The 23872-nt window shown below is 35.5% G+C and overlaps 3 protein-coding genes across 4 annotated transcripts; all 3 read right to left on the reverse strand.

The window, feature by feature from the left end:
• On the reverse strand, positions 1 to 8729 carry LOC113492369 (serine hydrolase-like protein 2). Of its 2 annotated transcripts, XR_003400492.1 has the most exons (8): positions 8175 to 8729; positions 7407 to 7568; positions 5123 to 5230; positions 4188 to 4351; positions 3447 to 3562; positions 2815 to 2916; positions 1364 to 2239; positions 1 to 636 (listed from the first exon to the last, which is right to left on the reverse strand). XR_003400492.1 is itself a non-coding variant. In XM_026869850.1 (7 exons), the coding sequence occupies exons 1-7, from the start codon at positions 8236 to 8238 to the stop codon at positions 1933 to 1935; spliced, it is 1023 nt and encodes a 340-aa protein (XP_026725651.1). In that variant the 5' UTR covers positions 8239 to 8729; the 3' UTR covers positions 1027 to 1932. The 2 variants fall into 2 exon arrangements, 1 of the variants encoding a protein (XP_026725651.1); XM_026869850.1 differs by lacking the exon at positions 1 to 636 and having other exon boundaries at positions 1027 to 2239.
• A 399-nt stretch (positions 8730 to 9128) lies between these two features.
• LOC113492370 (serine hydrolase-like protein 2) lies at positions 9129 to 11833 on the reverse strand. The gene is made up of 6 exons (XM_026869851.1): positions 11546 to 11833; positions 10969 to 11100; positions 10729 to 10866; positions 10274 to 10424; positions 9685 to 9822; positions 9129 to 9462 (listed from the first exon to the last, which is right to left on the reverse strand). Exons 1-6 carry the CDS (start codon positions 11595 to 11597, stop codon positions 9147 to 9149), a joined length of 927 nt encoding a protein of 308 aa, XP_026725652.1. The 5' UTR covers positions 11598 to 11833; the 3' UTR covers positions 9129 to 9146.
• A 3672-nt stretch (positions 11834 to 15505) lies between these two features.
• LOC113492371 lies at positions 15506 to 19864 on the reverse strand. Its single transcript, XM_026869852.1, has 3 exons — positions 19682 to 19864; positions 16840 to 16930; positions 15506 to 16319 (listed from the first exon to the last, which is right to left on the reverse strand). Exons 1-3 carry the CDS (start codon positions 19698 to 19700, stop codon positions 16058 to 16060), a joined length of 372 nt encoding a protein of 123 aa, XP_026725653.1. The 5' UTR covers positions 19701 to 19864; the 3' UTR covers positions 15506 to 16057.
• Positions 19865 to 23872: the final 4008 nt, after the last annotated feature.

Raw genomic sequence — 23872 nt, forward strand, 5'->3', positions numbered from 1 at the left:
CGTACGCCACTCGAACACGGAGGTAACAAAAAAAAATCGCCGATCCTCAAAATTACACTTAAAAATAAATAAGAATTTCTGTTAATATGAAGTAGGAATACTATAATAGTATGACACGTCAAATAATAAAAAAGTTTAATGGAAGACTTGCCTACGATCCTTTTCACTCATTAGTAGCTAATCCGGCGATTTTGTTTCGGCCGGGTTGATTTGTGATAAACCATCGAGGGCGCCACACAAACGCCTAAGAAAGACATATTAATCGAAACAGCCTTTTAGGAGGTACTGTGACACAAACACGTACCTATAGTAAATAGAATAGGGATGAAGGCTGGGTAAAACGACACGCATTTTTACCTTTTATGAACACCAAAAAATACAAAGATATGTCTTTAAAATTATGTATCAAATATATTTGGGAAATCAATCTGACGGACTAAACAGATTGTTATTGTCAAAACACCTATAGTTAAACGAAAAAATATGTAAAACAGATTACCGAAATACGACTTTAAGGGTACAGACATTAAGTACAATTTCGAATATTCTAAAGTAGTTTAAAAGTTATCAGTAAAAAGGTTCTGCTCATAGAGTCCCGGTTCGCCCAATAGAAGACACATGCGTTCTTCTAGAGACCTAAGACATAAATAACAAGTATAAAATCCATTAAAAGCAATATACAGGGTGTCCCAAAACTCAACGATAATCTGAGACCGGATGAAAGGCCAAGTGATAACAGATCAGGGAATTAAAAATCCATATCACTAAGTTCAGCGATAAGAGACATTTAAAAAGTTGAAATTCGACATCCCTCGTCGCATTTTTAAATCCTGTAATCACCAATGTAACAACTTCGCTCCGATTTTTTAATTTCGGGACCTTCATTAACGATGCATATGATATGGATTTTTATTCATTTTTTTCCCTGATCTGTTATCACTTGGCCTTTCATCCGGTCTCAGATTATCGTTGAGTTTTGGGACACCCTGTATATTTTTTTAGTTATGTCGTGCAGGGTTTCCCAAACATTCAAATCACATGCACAAAGACACCCAGACTTGGAACAAGCATTTATAGATCACACGAATGCTTGTCCTACGTAAGGGGCGGATCGAACCTCTGACACGTCGCGCTCAGTGGGTTTGGCGTGGTGACCTCTATTATAATTATAATGGTTAGAAAATTTTGTATTGTATTTATAAATCGCCATTTTATAAGTTATCATGCAATAGCGTCCAGCGTTTTATAATATAGGTCAGTAACCATAGACATTATTTGTCGGATAAAATATGGTTATGTTTTATACTTATAATCAAATAAGGATTAACATAAATAAATGGCAACAAAAGAAAAAAAGTGTTACCTACTGGTATCGCGTTCCTATTTTGTTTCATTTCTTCTCATGGTAGTCAGATAGGAAATGTCGACTCCAGTGTTCTCAAAGAAGACATGTTTAAGTGATGATATATCCTACTTGCAGAATAAATTATTTCTTTTCATTTTACTTCATTTTTGATAAAAACCAGAATCACTGTTGTTGTTATATTGGTCATAAAAAATGAATCTGTCAAATTTCTTGCCAAAACTTGTGGTCAAAAAATTACAATTGTCCATAGAGACTTTATTTGACTATGCCTCAGGGCATTAAATCAACAATTGTACATTATTATATATCAGAGTAATATACTGATAAGGGATTAATTTTTCTTGTTTACAAACATTCAAGTCATATGTACAAAGACACCTAGACTCAGAACAAGCATTCGTGGATCACACAAATGCTTGTCCTGCGAGACCGAGCCCGTAATGAGTCTCGCACCGTATCCGTGCAGTCATATAAACATTAAACATTAATAAATTAACCAGACTTTCAAAAATATATTTAAATATCAAAAATATTCCCACCACCTCAAGAAAATTGACAACTCACATTCACAATTTACTACTAATGTTATTATTTTCGACCAAAAACTTCATCACATGTGGCGCGACCCTCTCTGGATGCGTAAAATGCACATCATGGCTACCAACAACTTTCACTTCTCGAAAATTCTTAAGTGTTCGTAATCGATCGACTAACTCATATGCCCCTTTATGCCATTTCTTTGGCACGTGCTTTGCCCCATCACTAGCTGTGATTAGTAGTGTTGGGGGCACCGTTTTAAAGAGTTGGAAGTAATAATCGTTTCCAAAGTTGGTTGGTGCTAGGTTTTTTAAGCGATTGTCCCAGGATAGGTATCTGTAACAGGGTTTGATACAAGACAGGCTCTTTTATTTATCTGGCAACTTCTGCAATATTTTTTAAGCTAGTTCAAGAAATATTGTTTTTTTATGAGGTGAGAGAAACTTTCAAATTTCAAAGAAAAAGTCACTCAGCCTTAGAAAAGGCATTCATGATCGACTAATGTTTGTTTTACGACCACAAATATATGTACTTCACGGGGATTGACCCGCTGTACATCGGGTAAAGAGTTAATTGGCGTGGTGTTGGATACTCGTAAAAGAAAATAAGCAAAAAAAAAGGAAAATACTAAATAATAAAACCTACTTCAGTCTCCAAAGACGTGTCTTTTAGGATTCACTAATGAACGTTAAGCCTCTAAACAGAGGGATCGCACTTCAACTGCAATCCAACCGCAAATTGCAGTCAGCTCAAGTGCAGTCTGAATGCAGTCCGACTACAGTTCAATTGCAGTCGGCGTGCAATCGGACTGCACTTTTGCTTTGCAGTTCTAATGGAGTCGTGTCATCAAACTGCAATTTGCAGTTGGATTGCAGTTGTAGCGCGTAAACCTAATCGGTATGTGGACTCACCCCTCAGGGTCAGTTTCGCGCAGATGGTTGATCCTCGCGATCATCCGATCGAAGCCAGCGTCTGTGGCCTGTTGCCGCTGCTGCTCTTGAAGTTCCTGTTCCCTGAGAACATTATTATAAATAATTTATTCATAATAATATCACACAAGTGCACTCTCTGTTACCGCACTCTTATAGCCCGATAGGAAGGCCACAAGCATTTATCCATTACACCAATATTCGTCGTGGGTACGCCGCTTGTAGGCGGAGATTGAACCCGGGAAACTTTGCACCCAGTGTGCGTGGTGACCTAAACCACTCGACTATCCGTACAGTCTGTCTTGTCCTGACTGCACTGATAGCCGAGTGGCTTAGATCATCACGCCAAACTTACTGTGCGCGTACTTGCAGGACAAGCGTTTGTGTGACCCACGAATGCTTGTTCTGAATCTGGGTGTCTTTGTGCATGTGACTTGAATGTTTTTGAAAGCACCCACGATACGATTCTTTAATGCGGGAGTCGTTATTTTTAAGGTGTATGTTTTATCGGGCTGGTTCCATGAGGTCCAGGACAGTTAATCGTGGAAAGATTTGGGGGAGGCCTTTGCCCAGCTGTAGGACACAGTTGGCTAGATAAAAAAAATGTTTTATACCTCTTCTCCTCGCTGGTCTTCGGGTGGAAGTTCCTCTGGAGCAGCTGCCCCGCCTGCGCCTCGCTCAGGTCTCGCAGACGACGCAGCGCGCTCATAGCCGACGTGCGTGTGTGACACTGCGAGCGCGAAATTAAATGAAATCATTTATTCTGTATATAGGATTATATCATCACTTTTACATGTCTTTTTGAGAACGCTGGAGTCGACATTTTCTATCTGGCTACCCTGAGAGAAAATGTCGAAACAAACTCAGGGGCCGCAGTCTCTTTTAAAGTCCAGACAATTTTAAAATGCGAGTAAAGTGTATAAAATAATGTAAAGTGTAATATTTGATAACAAAAAAAAACGTCTAAATTTTATGTAAATGGTTTAACATTTTTCATCTAGATAATAGCTTTGTGATCGGTTATTAGGCTCTAGATAGACGGGACTGCAATCCACTGAAAATTGCAGTTCAATCGCAGTCGGCGTGTAATCAGACGACACGTTTGGTTTGCAGTTTTATTGCAGTCGGATTTTTGCAACTCAATTTTGAGACACTTCCAGATAAGCTAGCAGGCTGAAACTTACAGGGTAGCTTCAAACCCGATGGCAATGCAATTTGCAATTATAAAGGCGGGTGGACCGATTTTGACAAAAATTTAATGGAGTGAATTTAAAAACTTAGATTTTTAGACTTGTTTTTATATATTAATTTTAATTTTCCACCTTTATTCACCCTCCTTACCGTTAACTATTTACCTTCTTAAAAAAGTTGTCTCTAGCATAGTTTTTATAGTATTCGTCGTAGTAAGTCCGTTGGAACTCGGCGGGGTCGGTGATCTGCATTCGCATTAAGGTCGGGACTGCATCCAGCAGGATCATGCGAGTGATGCGGCCAGGGTACACTGTGTTGTAGAATAACCCTGGAATAGGACTTTTTATTAACTAGCTGTTGCCCGCGACTCAGTTTGCGTGGACTTCAGTTTACAGCGTTCGGTGGTCCCCGCTTCCATGAGAATACATCCCCTTAGTGATCTTATAGCTTTTACACACCTTTTCAATTTTCCCTCGGGAACTATTTCAAAAATCGGGATAAAAGGTAGCCTATGTTCTTTTCCATGTCAATGATTATATGCATGCCGAATTTCATCTAAATCCCTTCAGCTGTTTTTGCGTGATTGAGTAACAAACATCCAAACATCCACACTTGCACATTTATAATATTAGTAAGGATTGACTACTAGCTGTTACGGGGAACTACGTACCGCCTAACAGTCGATGGTAACAATGCATACAAAAATACATTTTTTTTGCAAACTTTCCATATTTTGTTACCGTTTAAACCTTTCTTGGACTTTTACGAATATTTCAGGACAATAATAAGCCCAATCGGTCCAGCCGCTCTCGAGTTCTGGCTAGACTGAAGAACAGAATATACGTAATGCTATTAATCTTAAATTACTTAAGATACTGGTTCTTGAAGTCGTTACAAAATGGCGAGTCTTCGTTACTCAGGTAAGCGTTAATATACGTAGACAATTTTTCTATACGTGTGTATGTGTATGTGCATAACTGCTGTTAAACAGCTGAACCGATTTGGATGGGATAAAGTGTGCATTGGATTACAGTAGGTGGCGCTGCTTTCAGATCCATTTATCTTCTTCGCCGGGTTAGTTGTATAAAGTATAGCTTACCCTGTTCACAACCCATGGAATGCCCCATAAAGATGAACTTGTTCCATCCGAGGTGGCTCACAGCGAACTCCATTGCGCTCAGGAAGTGGAGCCGAGTCAACTTTGGACCTAAAACATATTGCAAACTTGTAATAAGTTCATCATCATTCCCCTGCCCTTATCCCAATTATTTTATTTGGGGTCGGTGCAACATGTCATCTTCTTCCATACCTTCCTATCGGCCGTGATCTCACAAGAAACACACTTTACAGCCATATCGTCTTTCACACAATCCATCCATCGTTTCTTTGGTCGTCCTCTTCCCCTATATCCGTCCTCTTCCCCTATGTGGATGGCCACATCCATGCTTAACGCCTTAACTTGTAATAAGTTATCATCATTAATTGTTAATGGATCACTGGTTAAGCTTTGCTTGACGCGTTTGGTCTGTGGATAGGTGACCATCTTTGTCATAAAAGGCATGTTAAACTGTGGGTCCCGGCTGTTATTCATAACTCTGTCTGCCGTTACAGGTAGTCAGATGCTTGACAGTCTGACAACCAGTCTAACTAAGGGGTATCGTGTTGCCCAGGTAACTGGGTTGAGGAGGTCAGATAGGCAGTCGCTCCTTGTAAAACACTGGTACTTAGCTGAATCCCGTTAGACTGAAACCCGACCCCGACGTAGTTCGGAAAACAGTTGGATGATGACGGATGATGAAAGGTTTTAGGTTCTTTCTAGCATACCTTATGTTAAATCTATACTAATATATAAAGCTGAAGAGTTTGTTTGTTTGAACGCGCTAATCTCAGAAACTACTGGTCCAAATTCAAAAAATCTTTTTGTGTTGAATAGACCATTCATCGAGGAAGGCTTTAGGCTATAAACCATCACGCTGCGACTAATAATAATAATAAATCGTTTATTTGCATTAAACATGGTATACAAAGGTGTTAAATAGGAGCGAAGATACAATTAAAAATGTGAAAAAAAAAACATGGCAGTTATAAATCATAACTTATATCTCCTACCCACGGAGACGAAGTCGCGGGCAACAGCTAGTTTTTTGATAAAGGTTATATATCAATACCCCTTAAAGAAAGATTACTGTGTTGTAGAGACGTAACAATATAGGGCGTAGAGCGGATCTCTATTCCTCATCTTCAAGATTCTTTTTTATGAGATGGCAGAATATCTCTGGGAACTTTTTTCTTTCGGTTAGGCTCGGGTATCCTCATGGACACCCACCTTTTTGGGGAGAGGAATCCGCCGTGCTACGTCAACCGCAATTTGTCGGTGCGCAGCAATACGCGTATTTATCAGGTTTGATTTAATAAAGACGCGATGAGTAACGTTTTCTTATAAAAGTGTTAAGGAATTTCATGAAAGTTACAAAACAACAATAGTTCTTATTCTAATACCAAGATAAATAATAAAACTACCATAATAATAAAAGCGGATGACGGGTAACTCTGAAAACATAATCAATGTTGCTGGAATAAAAATTGCCAACCTACTTAGAGCTCCAACTTAATTACGTAACTATATATAAAAATCTATTTTACTAGTAAATGATTAAACTACAACAAAAGCAAAAAGTGACGTAAAACCTAAAATAAACAATTACAACCTTTTAATTTAATTTTGGAATACAAACTTAATTGCATCATCAAAAAACCTTGTAGTAAAAAATAAATGTTGCCATAACAAAAAAAAAATTGCTACTGTTGCCAGTACAAAAAGGCCTTCATGCTTTTTATTCCTTTACTCACCACCGTCCTCCACAGTGCGGTGGTATAATGGACGCTGTCTAGTGAACTCTAGGTAAGGTAACTGAGCCACAGGGGCCTCATCCAACACAGTAGTGTTGCCATAATCGTCGAAATGGAAAAAGTTATCCCCTGCAATTGTATTCAGTGTGCACAGCGTACAAAAGACAAAAAACAATGTTGGGAGTTTTTATTTTTGATTCTGTACTATAAAATGAACAGTTTTCGATATGTTTCTTCAATCTCTCAGTCTTATAACTAAACTAAGAGTGATCTTTAATGAGCAGTCTTGAAATGGACTTCATTCTAAAGGAGAAAATGTTCAGGTAGTAGATATTGCACATATTAAAGATATTTACTGTTATTGAAGATGACTGCCCGGTAATGCAGATTTGTCTGTTGATATAGATTTTTTTTTGGATATGCTGCATAATGCTACCACAATAAAAGTCCTCTAATAATAAATTAATATATTCAACATCTCTTATATAATAAACCTCTAATAATAAATGAAATAAAATATATTTCTGTCTCACCAGTTGGCAGAGGTGTGGACAGTCCATTCCCCGGCATGTCCAGGGCTACATAATTGTATTTATCTGGCATGTACTCCAAGATCGGGGCAAAGACAGTAGAACTGTCTTGACGTCCATGAATCAGCATTACTGGCTCACCGTCAGGCTTGCCACAACGAAGCACTGAAGAGAGGAACAGAATTAATAGTTTTTTTTTAACAACAAATACATACAATCTACTTTTAATAGAAATTACTAAGCCATTTTTTCTGGCTAAGTTATGAAAAAAAAAACATTAAAAAAATACAGACAAATTAAGAATCTCTTCCTTTGTGAATTTGCTATCATTATTTCAGTGGAGTTTGCAGTTAGCCTGACCGCTGGCTTTAACTGCCTAACCAGACTTTTTGATGATAGATGGACTATGGATCACAAGCCAGAACAAGCATAAAAACTGACTGTTTTTCAATGTTCACTACAACAATACATACACATAATCTCAATACATTAAAAGGTATCTACTGATTCTTTGCTACAATTTTAAGTCATAAGAAACTGTAAGTGATTCAAAACATTTTGACTGACAAATTCAACCTAGTATTTTATATAAGTGTGGACTCAATAAGCATCTTATTTGGATCCTTTTATCTAAACATATATAACTCCTGTATCAAAGAGTGAATACATAGTTTACCCATTGACTATAGTTAGGTACTCTGTGATTTTATTAATTATTTCATTTATGTTATCAAAATATATAACAACTTGAAAAAAAGGATAAATACTTACAAACTAACTCTCCCCAAGGCACAGGAATCTTCCATTCAGTCTCAAATTTCAATTTTTTTGCCATTTTATCACAAAATAGTCCAGAAGTCACAGTCTAGTCGCAAGGCCCGCAGGAACGCCCTAGAATGACCTATAAGTCTAGATTTACTAGTTATTGCCTCCCGGTCCGACTTTATTGATTTCAAATATGCACCGTCCAAAACCTAACAAAGACCCCGAAAAGTATACATTTTAACCTATAAACATTCAGTCTATTAGTTTTATTCAAATTAATCTAGCATTATTCGTAACCTTTGGATTTACATAAATAAAGATTAAGTTATCAAGACACTTAATATTTATTATATACAGTACAGAATATCGTATTCGTATCCTGGTCTCCAGTTTGTTTCGATATTTATGATGTTAAACATTGTCAATATTGACGTAGGGTAATACTTGTTGCATTCGTACAGGTGTAAAAGAGATGCATAGTTTGCAATAAGCTAAACATACAAACTTCGATCAAAGTTCAATACATTTATCGTTCCATGATCTTCTATATCTTGACAAGATGGACTGTCAAAATCAGATGTTTGATGAGTAGTGGAAGGCTTAGGAATACGCTCTGGTAACTGTTACTGATACCTAGTACCGGAATTATGAAAAATAGTACAGAAAGTGTAATGTAATGCTCACAAATGCTCAGTATTTGAACAATCGACCTGTAAAAATATGTAATTATCTTACTGTACTCGGAAAGAGTACAAAAAGTTATTTGTTTTATTTTATTTGAGTGTACATTATACCTTTATTGGTTCGGGGGAGTATCATCGTATAAATACAAATAAAGTTTGATTTAATTTAATTTCACTTTTGGTAGTCCTCATAACGATGTAAAAAACTTTCTCTATGTTAACATGATTTCACTCTACTGTATGTAAACAGTAGTAAGAAGAAAATCAAACAACCAAATTCATGACAATGTTTATTTCACAATTTCGATTTCCATGCTTGTACAACTTTTATGTCGGATTTTAAAAACTTCTCAATATAAGGTGTTAAAATTTCAGGATTTGTAATATGAACATCATGCCCTCCTGCCACAGTCACCGTATAAAAGTCTGGGACCATCAAATTACATTTCTCCAAAACGTTTTTCGAAAACTTTTTACCCTGAGGTGACGAATTATTCTCTGCAGCTTCGATAATAAGCGAAGGAGGTGCATGTTGCGTTATAATTGTGTATAGTATTTCTTCTGAGACTGGTATTGTAGCTAGTTTCTTCATCCGTGTGTCCCAAGATAATCTGCAAAATATTACTACTGTAAAGCTGAGTTTTAAAGTTTGGTTAATAGGTATAAGCTATAGCTTGCAAATTGATAAGAAAATACAGAGGGAAACACAACAGAAGGACTGATGTTGCGATAGTACACTCTCAAGCTAATACTATACAAAAATTAGCATCAAGTGATCAAAACAGATAGAGCAATCATTATATCTTTTGGAAAAAACCTTAAAAATATCTTACTTAAACTTCCCATCACCGACAGGCACCAATGACCTGGACAGTACCACTTCAGCTTGATCCTCAGATAAACTTCTACTCCTTACTAGTAAGTTCACGGCCACGTCTAGAGTTAAACGCTTTGAACTTCCTGCATTCCATCTAAAATGATATCATAATGTGTAAAACTATAACATAATGTCAGCCTATCATTGCTGGGTAGAGTGTGTAGAGCAGGATTCAGCCTAGATCAATGGCGCTTAATTGAAAAATTTGTACATATATTTCAGTCTTTCTGACATACTGATGTTTCGATTTAGTGGACATTGACAGAAATTAAATTAAGGTAAGAAAACATTATTATATGACCACAAAACCAGATAATTTAGACGACCTCCGTGGTCGAGTGGCGTACGCACCGGTTTCAAGGTGTCGCTAGCTCTGAGGTCCCGGGTTCGATCCCCGGTCGGGTCTGGGTGTTTGTGGTACCTTCGTTGTATCTGAATTCCATAACACAAGTGCTTTAGCAACTTACTTTGGGTTCAGAACAATGTATGTGATGTTGTCCGCATTTATTTATTTATATGCTAAAGTAATTTTATTCTGAACTTACCTTTTAAATCCACTGTAATAGGAGTCATAGAAAAACTGGTACCAATAGCTAACTTTATGGTGAGAGTAGTAAAACATAGATATAGGCGGGCCTGGGTCTAAGTGTACCATTCTAGTTATCTTTCCAGGAAACAAGTGGTTGTAGAATACACCTGGAAACAGTAAAAAGATTTAGCTAAGTCCGACTAACAATGTAAAATGGGCCATCGAGTGATGGCAAGTTGGGTTAAGAAAGGCTAAGATTTAACTGAAAATCCTTAGGTTTTTGCCTCGATACATTTTTCTTTTTGAAACCGTTCTAATGTCTTTAATTATTTAAGAACAATACGGTGCAGAGAAGTTGAGTTCTTCCCACTTTCTTCTCAACAATAATAAACTGGCATGTAATAAACTGCTCAAGCCCAGAAAAAATTGACGAAGGCACTTTAGCTGTTTGAATAATCAAAAAATACTTACTTATGGTAAATCCCATTGAGTGTTCGATGGATATAAATTTGTCCCATTTCATGTATTCTACAATCAGACGGATCACTTCTACAACAGTTATCTGAGACACTATTAAACCGGGTGGAAAGGGATCCGATTTACCGTGACCTGTAATAGAGTAACCCACATAAAAACAGGAAAATGTTATATTTATTTGATAAATGTATCTGTTACTAACTTAACACTAGTATTTACTACATTAACTCTTACCAGGAATGTCAAAAGCTACATAGTAATATGTATCAGGTAGTTGCTCCACTAGAAGAGCAAAAGTAGCCGCACTATCCATGAACCCGTGTACTAATAGTACAGGTGGATTCTTTGCATCACCCCATGATACCACTGAAAAATTACATAATGTGGATATTACAAAAGGGCCTCCTCAAATTTACGTGAGACCAATTTTCAAAATGAAAGTACCTGTCAAATGCATAGTGAAGGTAACAGTAACAGTACTTTTTAAGTAACAGTGTTCCATATTTCAGTAAACGTCCCATCACTATAGGTCTAATAGTTTGACAGCTGCTGTCATAAAATGTAAATAAGTTTCATACAAAATATTGAACTATTATAAAAAAGAAAATATTTTAATGAGGTTCTTATGTTTCTCAGAACTACAAGTTACCTTTTCCCAAATTAACTCTCTCATACCATTCGTCGACCTCCAGAGTGCTTAATGTAAACAACGACAACTAAAAAACTTTAAGGACTAAATCATCACAAAAAATGGTCCTTAAATTATAAAACTTGTATTAAGAGCATAAATAAACACTAAAATATTACTTACAAGCGATATTTCCCCACGGAGACTTGACATTCCATTCTTTTTTACTCTTCATATTGGTAAAAACACAGCTTTGGCAGAGGTACGTATAAATTTAGTTCATAATCTTAACATGAATTGTTATCAAGTAATTACTAGGTTTATCAGAGCCTATCTTTATAAACCAATAAACATGGAACCTAACCTAAAAATAGTTATTCGAAATGATTCGCGCCTAAAAATTAAAAAATGAATTGTTTGACAAGTTTATTGTCTTCTCTTACGGGCGCCCGCGCCGCGGCGCTTCTAACTACTGACTTACAGGCAACACACCATAATAATATGTGTTTGTATTGTAGGTACCTACTGACTTAATGATTAGGGCATTAGGCGAACTAAATACCTACTCATCTATATCATGATTTGGCCGACTATGATATTAAACTTGCTTAATTTTAGGTGCTATAAAACATTACACTCCAGTTTCTCTGTCTATATCATGGCAAAATTGTTATCATTTTTGTGACGTCTTGGCATATATTCGAATTTCAACTATACGACTTCTAGGGCGCTCGCGGTAATGGATCGAGTTAAAAAATTGGCATATATGTACAACATGCAAAATAATCGAAAAAGTTACGATTTAGTTTTGCATTTTTTGCAGTGCATTTTAACGTGTTAATTTGTTACGGGCGTTACAGATTCCTCCTGAATAATTTATTTCTGCTTTTTCTTTAATTGAAGAGTCGCTTTTATTTTGTAAACTATTCTGTCGCATATTAAAATTACTGTAACAGGTTTTATTTCCTTGTACCCAATAAGTTCTACCTTGAACCTTGCCCAGTCCAGCTTGATTCATATCTAATAATAGTCGTAATATTTTTTTGCGAGTCATTGTAATATTTGTACTCTCTTATGTCTTCCTTGCGTGTTTAATCGTCATTTATCAGCAATGTTTCATAAAAATGTCTCGACTGTTTTATCAATTTAAGACTCTTTCCACAGATTAGGTGGTACAAAGGTTACTTTAGCTTCATAAAAACTGTTATACCATGTTCTCCATGTTTTTTTTTTGCTTTATTCACAGCATCCCTTTTTGTATTTATTGGTACATAGATTGTGAAAAAGAAAAACAAACTTTTTACGTAGACAAATTTGTGTTTTAGCCAGTAATTGTTACTACGGTTACGCGATAAACAAATAAGTAATTACTCTGAATATTACATACTAGATGGCGCTTATAGTTTTTTTGTAGTCGTCTAGCAACAGCGCCATCTATGTTCATTTTACATAACTTAACAAAACAGCTTTCTAAATTTGTTACTAGATGTCACTACTAGACAAATTTCACTTGATCTTAAATTCAGATTATTTGCATTAACAGTTAATTTCTTAAATTTGTTATCTTCAAGGCTATGGCGCAGAATTCCACACGAATATACTTACTCAATCATTGAATAACAAATTGGGTCAAATATATAATTAACATACAATTATTTGACGAAGCAACAATTTCATAACATTTGTGACTGACAAGCGGTTAAAAATATTTTAAATGAGGAAAATGCAGTATTATCGAGATAATTAGAAGTGATTATGTGTTACAGGATCTGTAATACTTAATTCTATTGTCCCAGGTCAAAGTCGAAAACATTATATTATCTTGATCTTAGCGTTTAAGTAGGTAGTTACCTACGATAGATATTTGTCTTCATACCTAGGCATATAAATGAAACGAACGAGAAAACGAGTCCGAGTCAAGTCAATCAAAATCAAAAAGTTTTTATTTCAAATAGGCCGTTTCTCAGGCACTTTTAAAACGTTAATTTACTGACTCTAGTTGCTCGGTTCCAGAGTGTTCCAGTTCCAGTGGCCCCCACATAAAATCTGGGACGCTAAAGTGTTTCAATTTTCTAACATATTTAGTGTGGATATTTCAAATTGAAGTTTCTAGATTCACTGATATTATTTTATATTATTCTATGGTGTACAATAAATCATATTTTTTTTCTAGTTCAAAAGGATACAGAAGAGCTCGAGTATACATTGAAAAATATTTTGTTTATAATGTCTTTAAAAGACATAGCCTCCTTTGTCTCCGGATTCTGTGAAAAGATTCCTGAACGATTCTTCTTGCGTGCGGATCCCGTGCTGAGGTTAGACTTGCAGTAATCCGGATTTTATTCATTCGCTATTCATCATTGGCTTTTCCCAACTATGTTGGGGTCGGCTACCAGTCCAACCGGTTTCAGCTAAGTACCAGTGTTTTACAAGGAGCGACTGTCTATCTGACCTCCTCAACCCAGTTACATGGGCAACACGATACCCCTTGGTTAGTGGTTGTCAAACTTCAAGCTTCTGACTACCTGTAACAACTGTCAAAGATCTAGGAATAACAGCCGGGACCCACAATTTAACGTGCCTTCCGAAACACTTTGGAACTCGTTATGACAAAGATGGTCACCCATATACGGACCAACCGCGTCAATCGTAGCTTAACCTGTGATCGAATCACTTATGCGGTTATGGTTTAGCCACGAGGTACTCATTTTCATTCGCTACTATCGATCTAAAGCAACCAAGTTCCATTTAGAACAAAATATAAAACTTCAAATTAAAAGAAGTACAATAATTCAACGGCCTTAAAGTCAGTAGGTAGTAGTCGATAAAACATTCAATTCATTAGTATACATTTGTTGTTTATTTTTGTAAACCAGTTTCGTTAATAAATAAAACTAGATATAAGTAATAACATCACTTGTTTTCGTACTCAATCAGTGCAACGACCGCAGGGTCGCACTAAAGGACAGCTGTCAAATGATATACAATCAACTGACATGTTGTAAAGATTATAATATTACTAGCTTATCGCCCGCGGCTTCGCCCAAGTCGAGGTTGGTTATATCGCGTTTCCAAGAGAACTCGTCAAACGTCCGGGATAAAAACTATCCTATGTTCTTTCTCAAAGTCAACTCTATCTCTGTACCAAATTTCATTAAAATCAGTTCAGTGGTTTAGACGAGAAAGCGTAACAGACGGACAGACAGAGTTACTTTCGCATTTATAATATTAGTAGAGATTGTAATAATCCTAAATGTTTGATAACATAGACTTATAAAATGTTTTTTTTATGTTACCTACTGCTTGTGTTGTTTACTTTTATGCGTGACACAAAAAGGAGTATTTAATTTATTCCCCCGTTTTTATACACTAACTTTCTTATTTGTTTGTTTGTCGTCCCGGTTGGATTTTTGCTACTCAACTTTGAGGCAGTTACCAAAGGCTGAAATTTTCGGGGTAGCTTCAAACTCGATGACAATGCCATTTACAACTAAAAAAACGGCGTGACCGCTTTTGATAAAATTGAAAATCATAGACATTTAAAAACGTGGGTATTTAGATTTTTCAAATCTATTAATTTTTTGTGTGGAAATTGTGATGGAATTAATTAATTCAATGGAAAATACGGTGGACAAAACCACAATTACCACGGACAATACGATTCAAATGAAACCAACGTACTTCATTAAAAAAAACTGAATTTATTAGCACCATAATTGACTTAATTGTACATTTATAATTACAATCTTATTTCTAAGTTACCTATTTACATAAATCTAGTTGTGTTTTTCCCACAAAATAATTCATTCTTTGTAAGAGCGATTTCTTTGATTCATTAATTGAGCTTACAAGACCTCAACAAGATAAACTTATTAAGTTTATTTGTTAAAAATTCACGTTTTCTCTTATATAATAATAAGCATTATCTTCCTTTTGACGCATTCGGGTAATTAGTCAAATGACTTGACAGGTCTATACCATACCTAATACCTAAAGTCGTGGGTACGATTCCCACCCAGGACAAATGTTTTTGTGATGAGCACGATCATTTGTTCTGGTGTCTGGGTGTAATTTTTCTATATTATGTATGTATTTTGAAATATAGAAGTATGCTTATCAGTTGTCTAGTACTCATAATGCAAGCTTTGCTTAGTTTGATACTAGATGGCGTTAAGTGAAAATTGTGGAATATAATATTATTTCATGTATTTCAATTTCATCATTATACTAGTAAATATGTACTTACATTTTCTTGGTTTTAAACATGTTTTATAAAAACTTATATTTTAATGATTGTACTTATAATTTCAGAATTTTAAGTGGCTTTTGTAGCCTTTTGGCATAATAAAAAATATCTTAACTATTATTCATAAAAATAATTATCACATAAATCAAAGGTTTTGTTTTAATTTTTTAAATTCATCATGGCAAGAAACAAATATTTTTGATTTAATAATCATCATATTTGCTAGGACTTCGCGTTATTCACCAAAGTAACTTAACAGATATTAACGAATAGAAAATTCGTCATCTAATAAGTTAATAGTTAATCAAATGTATGAGAATGACATTCCTTTTCGAAAAGTGATGTGACTTTGACTTGTCAGTTCAAAACATTGGAACGATTCAATAGCATTAGCTTTTTTTAAAAACGGAACCTGTCTAGGCAATGTTGTGTCCAGACTTCCAAAAGTATTATAATTTCGATCGAATTATTTGATAAACTATCCGCCTGTCGCCATTTTTATTTAAAAGTCCATAAAATACGTGATCGTAGAAAATAAAACCTTCGTGGTCTTTACAAAGGCCAAACCACGGCTTTCTGGCTGTATGTTGAGTGTGCCTGTGCCTCGCCAGCAAGTTTCTGAATACGTAATCTTTTTCAATGATGGCGTCGTTTTGGTGAGCGGTATTTATTAGATCCATCGTACTTGTTTCTTGAGAGAGACATGTTGATCTGAAAAAAATACGTAAATAAAGTTAAACGAAATTTTCTTCTTGACAGATCTCCTCACAGGTCAAGGCAAGTCAGAAAAACTGTTGAGGTTTGCATTGACGACACATTCTGATAATGTCATAGTCTGATGTGAAATTCCACCAAGTTTTTGCTTCTGGTTTGACTTGTTAAGGGTTTAAACCTCGAATGTAATAATCTTGTGTCTCATAAACCATGAACAGAAGGCTGCTCTGTTCTTTGCTCAAAGAATTAGCATGGCCATACAACGGATGAAGATGTCTTTTTTGACGCTTTGTAAATTATGTATATAGTTTAAAAAATGTAAATATTTAGTTTAGTTTTGTTGTTAAAAATAATTAAATATTATAAATATTAGTAGGTATCTTGTGTCTTTGTATGTGACTTAAGTGCTTGTGAAAACCCCGCGTCACAAGGATTAAATTCCTTAATATTGAAGTCGTTTGTTTAAAAAAAAAGATTAGCCTAGTAATAAAACGGAAAAGAAGGATACAATAGTTACTTCTTATAATGCTGCGCGGTAAACCTGGTCACCCATCCGTCGAAGTCTGTGTATAGCCCGTGCAGGCTGGTCGTGCTTGTGTCACGTGGCTCTGGAAATAAAGAGATATGTACTATTAGATGGTCGTTGCTTACAATTTGTATCATAAAAAATAATAGTTGTAAATTGCATTGCCATCTTCCGAAACGACTCGACCAATTCTCATGAAATTTTGAGCTCAGGTAATTCTTAGAATCGAACATCTATTTTTCATTCCACTCTTTTGCTCCAGAACTCATTTGTATGGCAAAACAACTTTTCCTGGGAGAGATAGTAATATAATAAAATTAATATGGTAAACAATTAATAGGATGACAATACGAAACACAAATGACTTCGCCTCTTAAGGGTAATCGTGTTTTTATCTTTATTTATTGTTCCTGATGATGATAGCCATTATCATAAACAACCTGTTTTTGAATGCCTTTTAATCTGTGCATAACAAAGAAAATAAATATTCAAAGATTTTTTGTAAACTGTCGCACACTTGAGCCTTATATTAAAGTTCTCAGTTCATATTTCTTCCAATTCTATTATGGATGAATTATGTACACACGGATTGAAACCCCTTTTATCCGGTGACACCTACACCAACAGGGCAAAGGAAAGAAATAATCATGGCAAGTATATTAAAAAAAATAGTCCAGTACTAAATCATTTGACCCTTGTGTCGCGGGAGGTTTCACAAACATTCAAGTCAGATAGAAAGTCACCCGAGCTCAGGAACAAAAATTCGTGGATCATGCAAACGTTTGTCTTACGAGGGGTTCGAACGCGACACGTCCAGTGCAGTATTATCCATAAGACACTTTAGGCCAGTGCCAGTGCCAATGTGAAACCACGGTAGAAGCCCACATTATTGACACTATGCATCTAAAAAAAGCTCGATAAATTTTCCACTGAAAGAAAATAACTTGAACCAAGGAGGCCCCCACTCCTTTGTTGCCTCGAGGCCTCGGGGCCCCTAGATCTGGCCCTGGACACGTCGCGGGCAGAGGGTTTGGCGTTAGTGCGCGGAACCTACGAGTATACCACTCGGCTATCCGTGCGATCATAATTGCCAAGAATCAACTATAACTTTACAGACTTCGCCTTATTCTGCTACTTGTAATATACCTGTCTGTGTGAAGTTATGGGACCTCCTTTTTCGTTCTTATAGCAAAGGTCCGGTTTTAATTAATTTACTTCATGATAAGAAATTCGGTTTTATCGCTAATGGCTTTACGAATTAAGTTTCCATCTGTCAATACTTTCGTAAGTAAACCTTTTTGGTAAATAGTCCCTAATTATTATTTTTAGGCTGCCCTACCCAAATAAATGTCTTGCACCGTAATAGCTAGGCAGTAGATTTATTTACAGATTATATTTTCTAGAAAATATTCACAATATAAACATCTTAGAATAATAAAAGGTTGACACAATTTCAATTACAAAGTTTTTCTTTAGCCTATTTCTAATACACTCTTAGAATTACGAATCCAAGTTGCATTTAATTAAACCGGTTTTTCCACATGATGAATTGATGAATATAGTATCACCGACTTTTAGTTTTCTAACTATATAGGAGTTTTCTAACTAATTAAATTGTGGGTCCCGGCTGTTATTCCTACATCTTTGACAGTCGTTACAGATAGTCAGAAGCTGAAAAAAGTCTGACAGCCAGTCTAACCAAGGGGTATCGTGTTTCCCAGGTAACTGGGTTGAGGAGGTCAGATAGGCAGTCGCTCCTTGTAAAACACTGGTACTTAGCTGAAACCGGTTGGACTGGTAGCCGACCCCAACATAGTTGGGAAAAGGCTAGGCCGATGATGATGATTTGAAGTATTATCGTAACTTGTTTAAATCTATACCTTCTTCTATACTAATATTATAAAGAGGAAACCTTTGTATTTTTGTATCTTTGTATTGAATAGGCTCAAAAACTACTGAACCGATTTCAAAATTTCTTTTACCATTACTTAGAGGGATTCTTCCGAAATATCCGTGTAGGCGGTGTAGGCTATATTTTATCCCGGAAAATAATCTTAAAAAATAAATGTCCACCCGTGCGAAGCCGGGGCAGGTCGCTAGTGTAAATATATAAAGTTGTTTACGATGTAGTATGTTTTTTCCCATGCTCTGTCCGGTATATAAGTTTGTCATTGTTCTCCATATAAAAAGTCTTTAAGTATTAATATTTGAATGTAAAACCTTGTAAACAAGTGGTTTGTCGCTCGCTAGGAGTTGAGGACTTTGCTCAGTCGTGTGACAGTACGATATCAAACTAATGATAAATAAAACAGTTGGGTTAGTGCTTTGATTGAGGGTTCCGCTCAAATAGGGTAGTCACCCATTAAGTATATGACCTTGCTATGAAATTTTAACATATCTATCTATTGAAATGAAACTACTTTTACGGATTTTATCGCGGTTTAATTTTATATTATAAACGCGATAAAATACGTAAAAGTAGTTTCATTTCAATGTCTAACATTCGCGTAAACCTAAGAAACCACTATTTAACCTATCTAGATATCACGGTTCATGAGATTTAGCCTGGTAACAGACGGGGTTCCTTTTCTAACCTTTGGGTATGAAACACTAGATCAATAAAAAAGTGATTTCCCCTTTAAACAATGACTCGGTTTAGCGATATATTTATATTAGGACTAACATCTGTTTCTTGTTTTGGATGGCACTTGATTTTTGCATCAACTCCTTATTTCTATACACAAAAATTTAAACAATTAAAAATGACCGCATTTCTGTTCTTGATTTTTCTCGTGAATTAAAATAGATAGAAATAATTAAAAATATAACTTACCGTTATATTTAACATCCATATTGACAACTGAATCTCATAACTTCACTATTAACACTATCTTACAAAAACAGAATATTTAAACAATAACTTGTTATTGTTGATACGGCGTGTAAACAAATAGTGCTGGGCAGCGTGCGCGCGCACCGATAGAGAGGGCACGACGGTCGACTACTAGTGATGTAGACACAATATCGATATCATCAAAAGTCCGTGATTGATCTTATCGCAAATATTCGAGAGATAATGTCAGATTGCTTCACGTAGCTGAAGTTTTTGAGAAAAACCAGCGTGATAAGAGAAGTTATCTTTAGTAGGGATTCCTTTGTCTGTTCAAGTGACAATCGTTTTCGAAATTTTTATGATTTTATAATCTCTGTAGAGAGTTTATAATAACATTTGCGCGTATTTTTTTTAAAACTTAAATCTTATTTCAATTTGATATTGTTACAATTGTGACATAAATATTAGGTACACTCTATTTAAATCCAAATTTACGAATCTTCGAAGGTTTAATTAACATCTACTATAGTTTTAGTCTTCCTTTAACTAAAATTTCTTGACACCTTTTTGAAAAAAAAAAACAATATTAAAATAATCACCATGATAAAAAAATTATCGATATATCGACATGTTTCATCCCAGCACTAGCTGTGACGTCACACGGTTATTCTGCAACCAGCCAGTTTCTCTGTTAGCTAAGACCCACACTAGCAACACAACGTTTACGTCATATTGCTACGTTTTGTAACCGTTTCGTCACTAGAATATGGAATGGTTTTAGGATTACTTACCAAAAGGGTATATACGGAACCCAATTAAAATCGAAAGTCATTTATTTAAATTAGGCAAGTTAAGTACCACTTACTGGCCTGATGGTCTAGTGCTTGGTAGCCATGACTGCTATACCGGAGGCCGAAAGTTCGATTCCCACCCAAGACAAATGTTTGTGTGATGAGCATGATCATTTGTTCTGCGTCTGGGTGGAATTTATCATATGTATATATTTAGATTTATAAAAGTATGTGTATCACTTGTCTAGTACTCATAGTGCAAGCTTTGCTTAGTTTGAGACTAGATGGCGTTGTGTGAAAAATAAAATACGTATAAAAAACTTTGAGAATGTCAATTAAAAAAAACTCACATTACACTGGACCGCACCCAGTTTCACCCACCCTTCACTGCTGTATGCTTTTGCTATAAGAGAAAAAAAAACGGTGAAAAAAACTCCCCAGCAGATTACTACAGCCAATTATTAAAACACCGCTGTCTGTCCGTATGTATAGGCTGTCTCTAAGAAACCATGATAGGCAGAAAAGTGAAATTTCTTTAAATATTATTTTATAAAATTAAACTTGGTTAATGGTCATAATTTTGGTGAAGTCAATATTTGTTTTTTAAGCCTATTTCGACGGAACCCGTATTGTCAGGTGTCCGACTCCCACTTGGCCGGTTATTTAACATGGTATTATTTCTAATGGACTTGGTTAAGTAAGAGGTTGGATTAAGCTTTCATCTTTGGCTGGTTATCGAGAAATGAATCTTTACTCGTAAGCATTTTGTATTTTGTATTTCTAGCTATACTCAATCGATTACTACACTTTACAGACCTAATCCTACTACTATTATAAAGGCGAAAGTTTGTAAGTATGGATGTATGGATGTTTGTTACTCTTTCACGTAAAAACTACTGAATGGATTTGAATGAAACTTTACCACAATATAGCTTATACATCAGAATAACACATAGGCTACCATTTTTGAGGTTTCTAATGTGAGGTCGTAAAAAAACACATTTTTTGCGCTTACATTGCAAACGTTGACTGAATCCTACAAGATAGATAGAAGGCAGATAGATAGATAGAAGGCAGGTATAAATTATAACTTATATCTTCTAACCACGCGGACGAAGTCGCGGGCAACAGCTAGTTATACATATTATAAACCCGCAAGTTTGTATGCATAGTTGTTTGTTCCTCTTTCACGCAAAAACTACTGAATGGATTTAGACGAACCTAGACACACAGATAGTTTATAACCGGGATTAACACATAGGATAGTTTTAGTTCTGATTTCATGTTTATGTGGGATTAAAAAGGCCCGCGGGCAACAGCTGGTCTTAAATAAAGAGTGGTTACAATCATGGACTCTGTCAGGCACGGCAATAGGAGAGAAGAGCTACTTTACAATAATAAGTTTTCAGAATAAAGACACCGTATGCGGAAGAGAGTGTAATTTCTTAAAGACAACTTTAGTTGATGCAATTTCTTGGAGGTCGACCACTTTTGCAATGCCATGTGTCATTTAATCAATGTACAACTGCATAAATATTATAATTTTAAAAGAAATGACCTAGCTACTTCTTTCAGTATGTCTTATAGTATAACCTGGTGTCAAGGCTTTTTTAACGACTATCGCATTAAGGAATTTAAGCCTTGCTTCACAAAAATTCAAGTTTTTTTTTTTTTTAAATACGTCTCCCTAAGGAATTTAATCCTTGTGTCGCGGGGGGTTTCACAAACATACATATCACATGCACAATGACACCCAGATTCAGAACAAGCATTCCTAGATCACACAAATGCTTGTCATACGCGGGGATCGAACCCGCGACACGCCATACTCGGTTAAATTCAATTTTATCACATTCGTGATGTCAAGATTAATTTAATCTAAATATCAGATAAAACATTCATGATTGCATGTTTGGGATAAAAGGACGCGAGACGAGAGATTTAATACAATTAAATAAAAAACTCACAAATATATTTAAAACTGATTTTATTTAATGACTAGACAATGTACACTTAGAGATATATTTAAAATACACACTTACATAAACGTCTGAGACTACACATAGTCCATACTCTATAGACAGTCTGAGTGGAAACAATCATTGACAAGAATAAACGAGATTAAAAATAAAAAAGTAATTAGGTGTAAATAAAAAGTAGTTATGTGTTTGTTTTTCCAATCTATAATTTTAAGTCAATATACCACAGTTAGGGATATCGCAGAAGAATTATTACCGACGCCCATGGACAATCCTTTATGGTCTGTGTCCGCTAATTAACATTTGTACAATATAAAACGTTGATAGACACGTATAGTTACCGGCATCGATTGTGTTCTATTTGATAAGATTCAGTCAAGCGATTTAAACAAAAAATGGGGAAGGGGTTAAAATCTCGTTAAGGTTAATTAAAGTTGAAGTTAAAATGTCTGATTGTGGGACATCGACTAAACTATCAAAACAAATCATTTGTCATTTTTCTTACAGGCAACTAAAAAATCATTTATACACACCAACAGATATATTGCTATAAAAATCACTTATAATAAAGAATTCAAAATGACTACGCAAAAAGACTAGTTTATGTGTTTCCATGGCAACGGTTTTGTTACTTTACACTCAGACTGTGTTACTTAAAAGTAAAAGTTTGTACAAAAATGTGGAGCTTATTTTATAGGTGTTTTATTTATAAACCATTTGAATTGATCACTCAAGACTACATTTAAGTAATCGCCGTTTATATTTAAGACGTTCTTGAATGCCTTTCCGTCTCTTTCAAGAGGAACCAGAAACCAGGATAACACATATGGGTTATGTTGTGAACAGGTTTTAAAACGTTCCTTTGAGTATTTCCCTATATTTGAGTGAGTTATTTCCGTCTATCCTTTTCTGGAAATCATACAATGAGCCCGATTTTAGTTCAGTCCAGCCTTTTGCCCATTTCATACACAACAAAATCTTCAATTATGATCCACACTTAGGAAATTCAGTTCTATATTATTGTAATCATTTACAAAAGCTTTTAAACACAATGATAAAACTTCGTGTGATCATTTGCTCTCGTTAAAGTCTCTATTGTGGTACTATGTATCATGTCTATTCTTGCAATCACTTTTAGATTTCCTATTTAACATTCGCGTAAAATGATTCTGTTAGCCTTTTTTTTAAAGACGACTCCATCATCAAGGATTTTAATCCTTGTGTCGTGAGGGGTTTCTTTCACAAACATTTGAATCACGTGTACAAAGACACTCACACTCGGGACAAGCATCCATGGAACATACAAATGCTTGTCTTACACGGGAATGGTATTCGCGACACGTCGCGCTCTGCCGTAGTCATTTATCTCGCCAATAGTCGTTTTATACGATTAGAAAACTTCCATACTTATGTTTTTTTAC

The sequence above is a fragment of the Trichoplusia ni genome, chromosome 3 (genome assembly GCF_003590095.1).
Source record: "Trichoplusia ni isolate ovarian cell line Hi5 chromosome 3, tn1, whole genome shotgun sequence".
Lineage (NCBI taxonomy): Eukaryota > Metazoa > Arthropoda > Insecta > Lepidoptera > Noctuidae > Trichoplusia > Trichoplusia ni.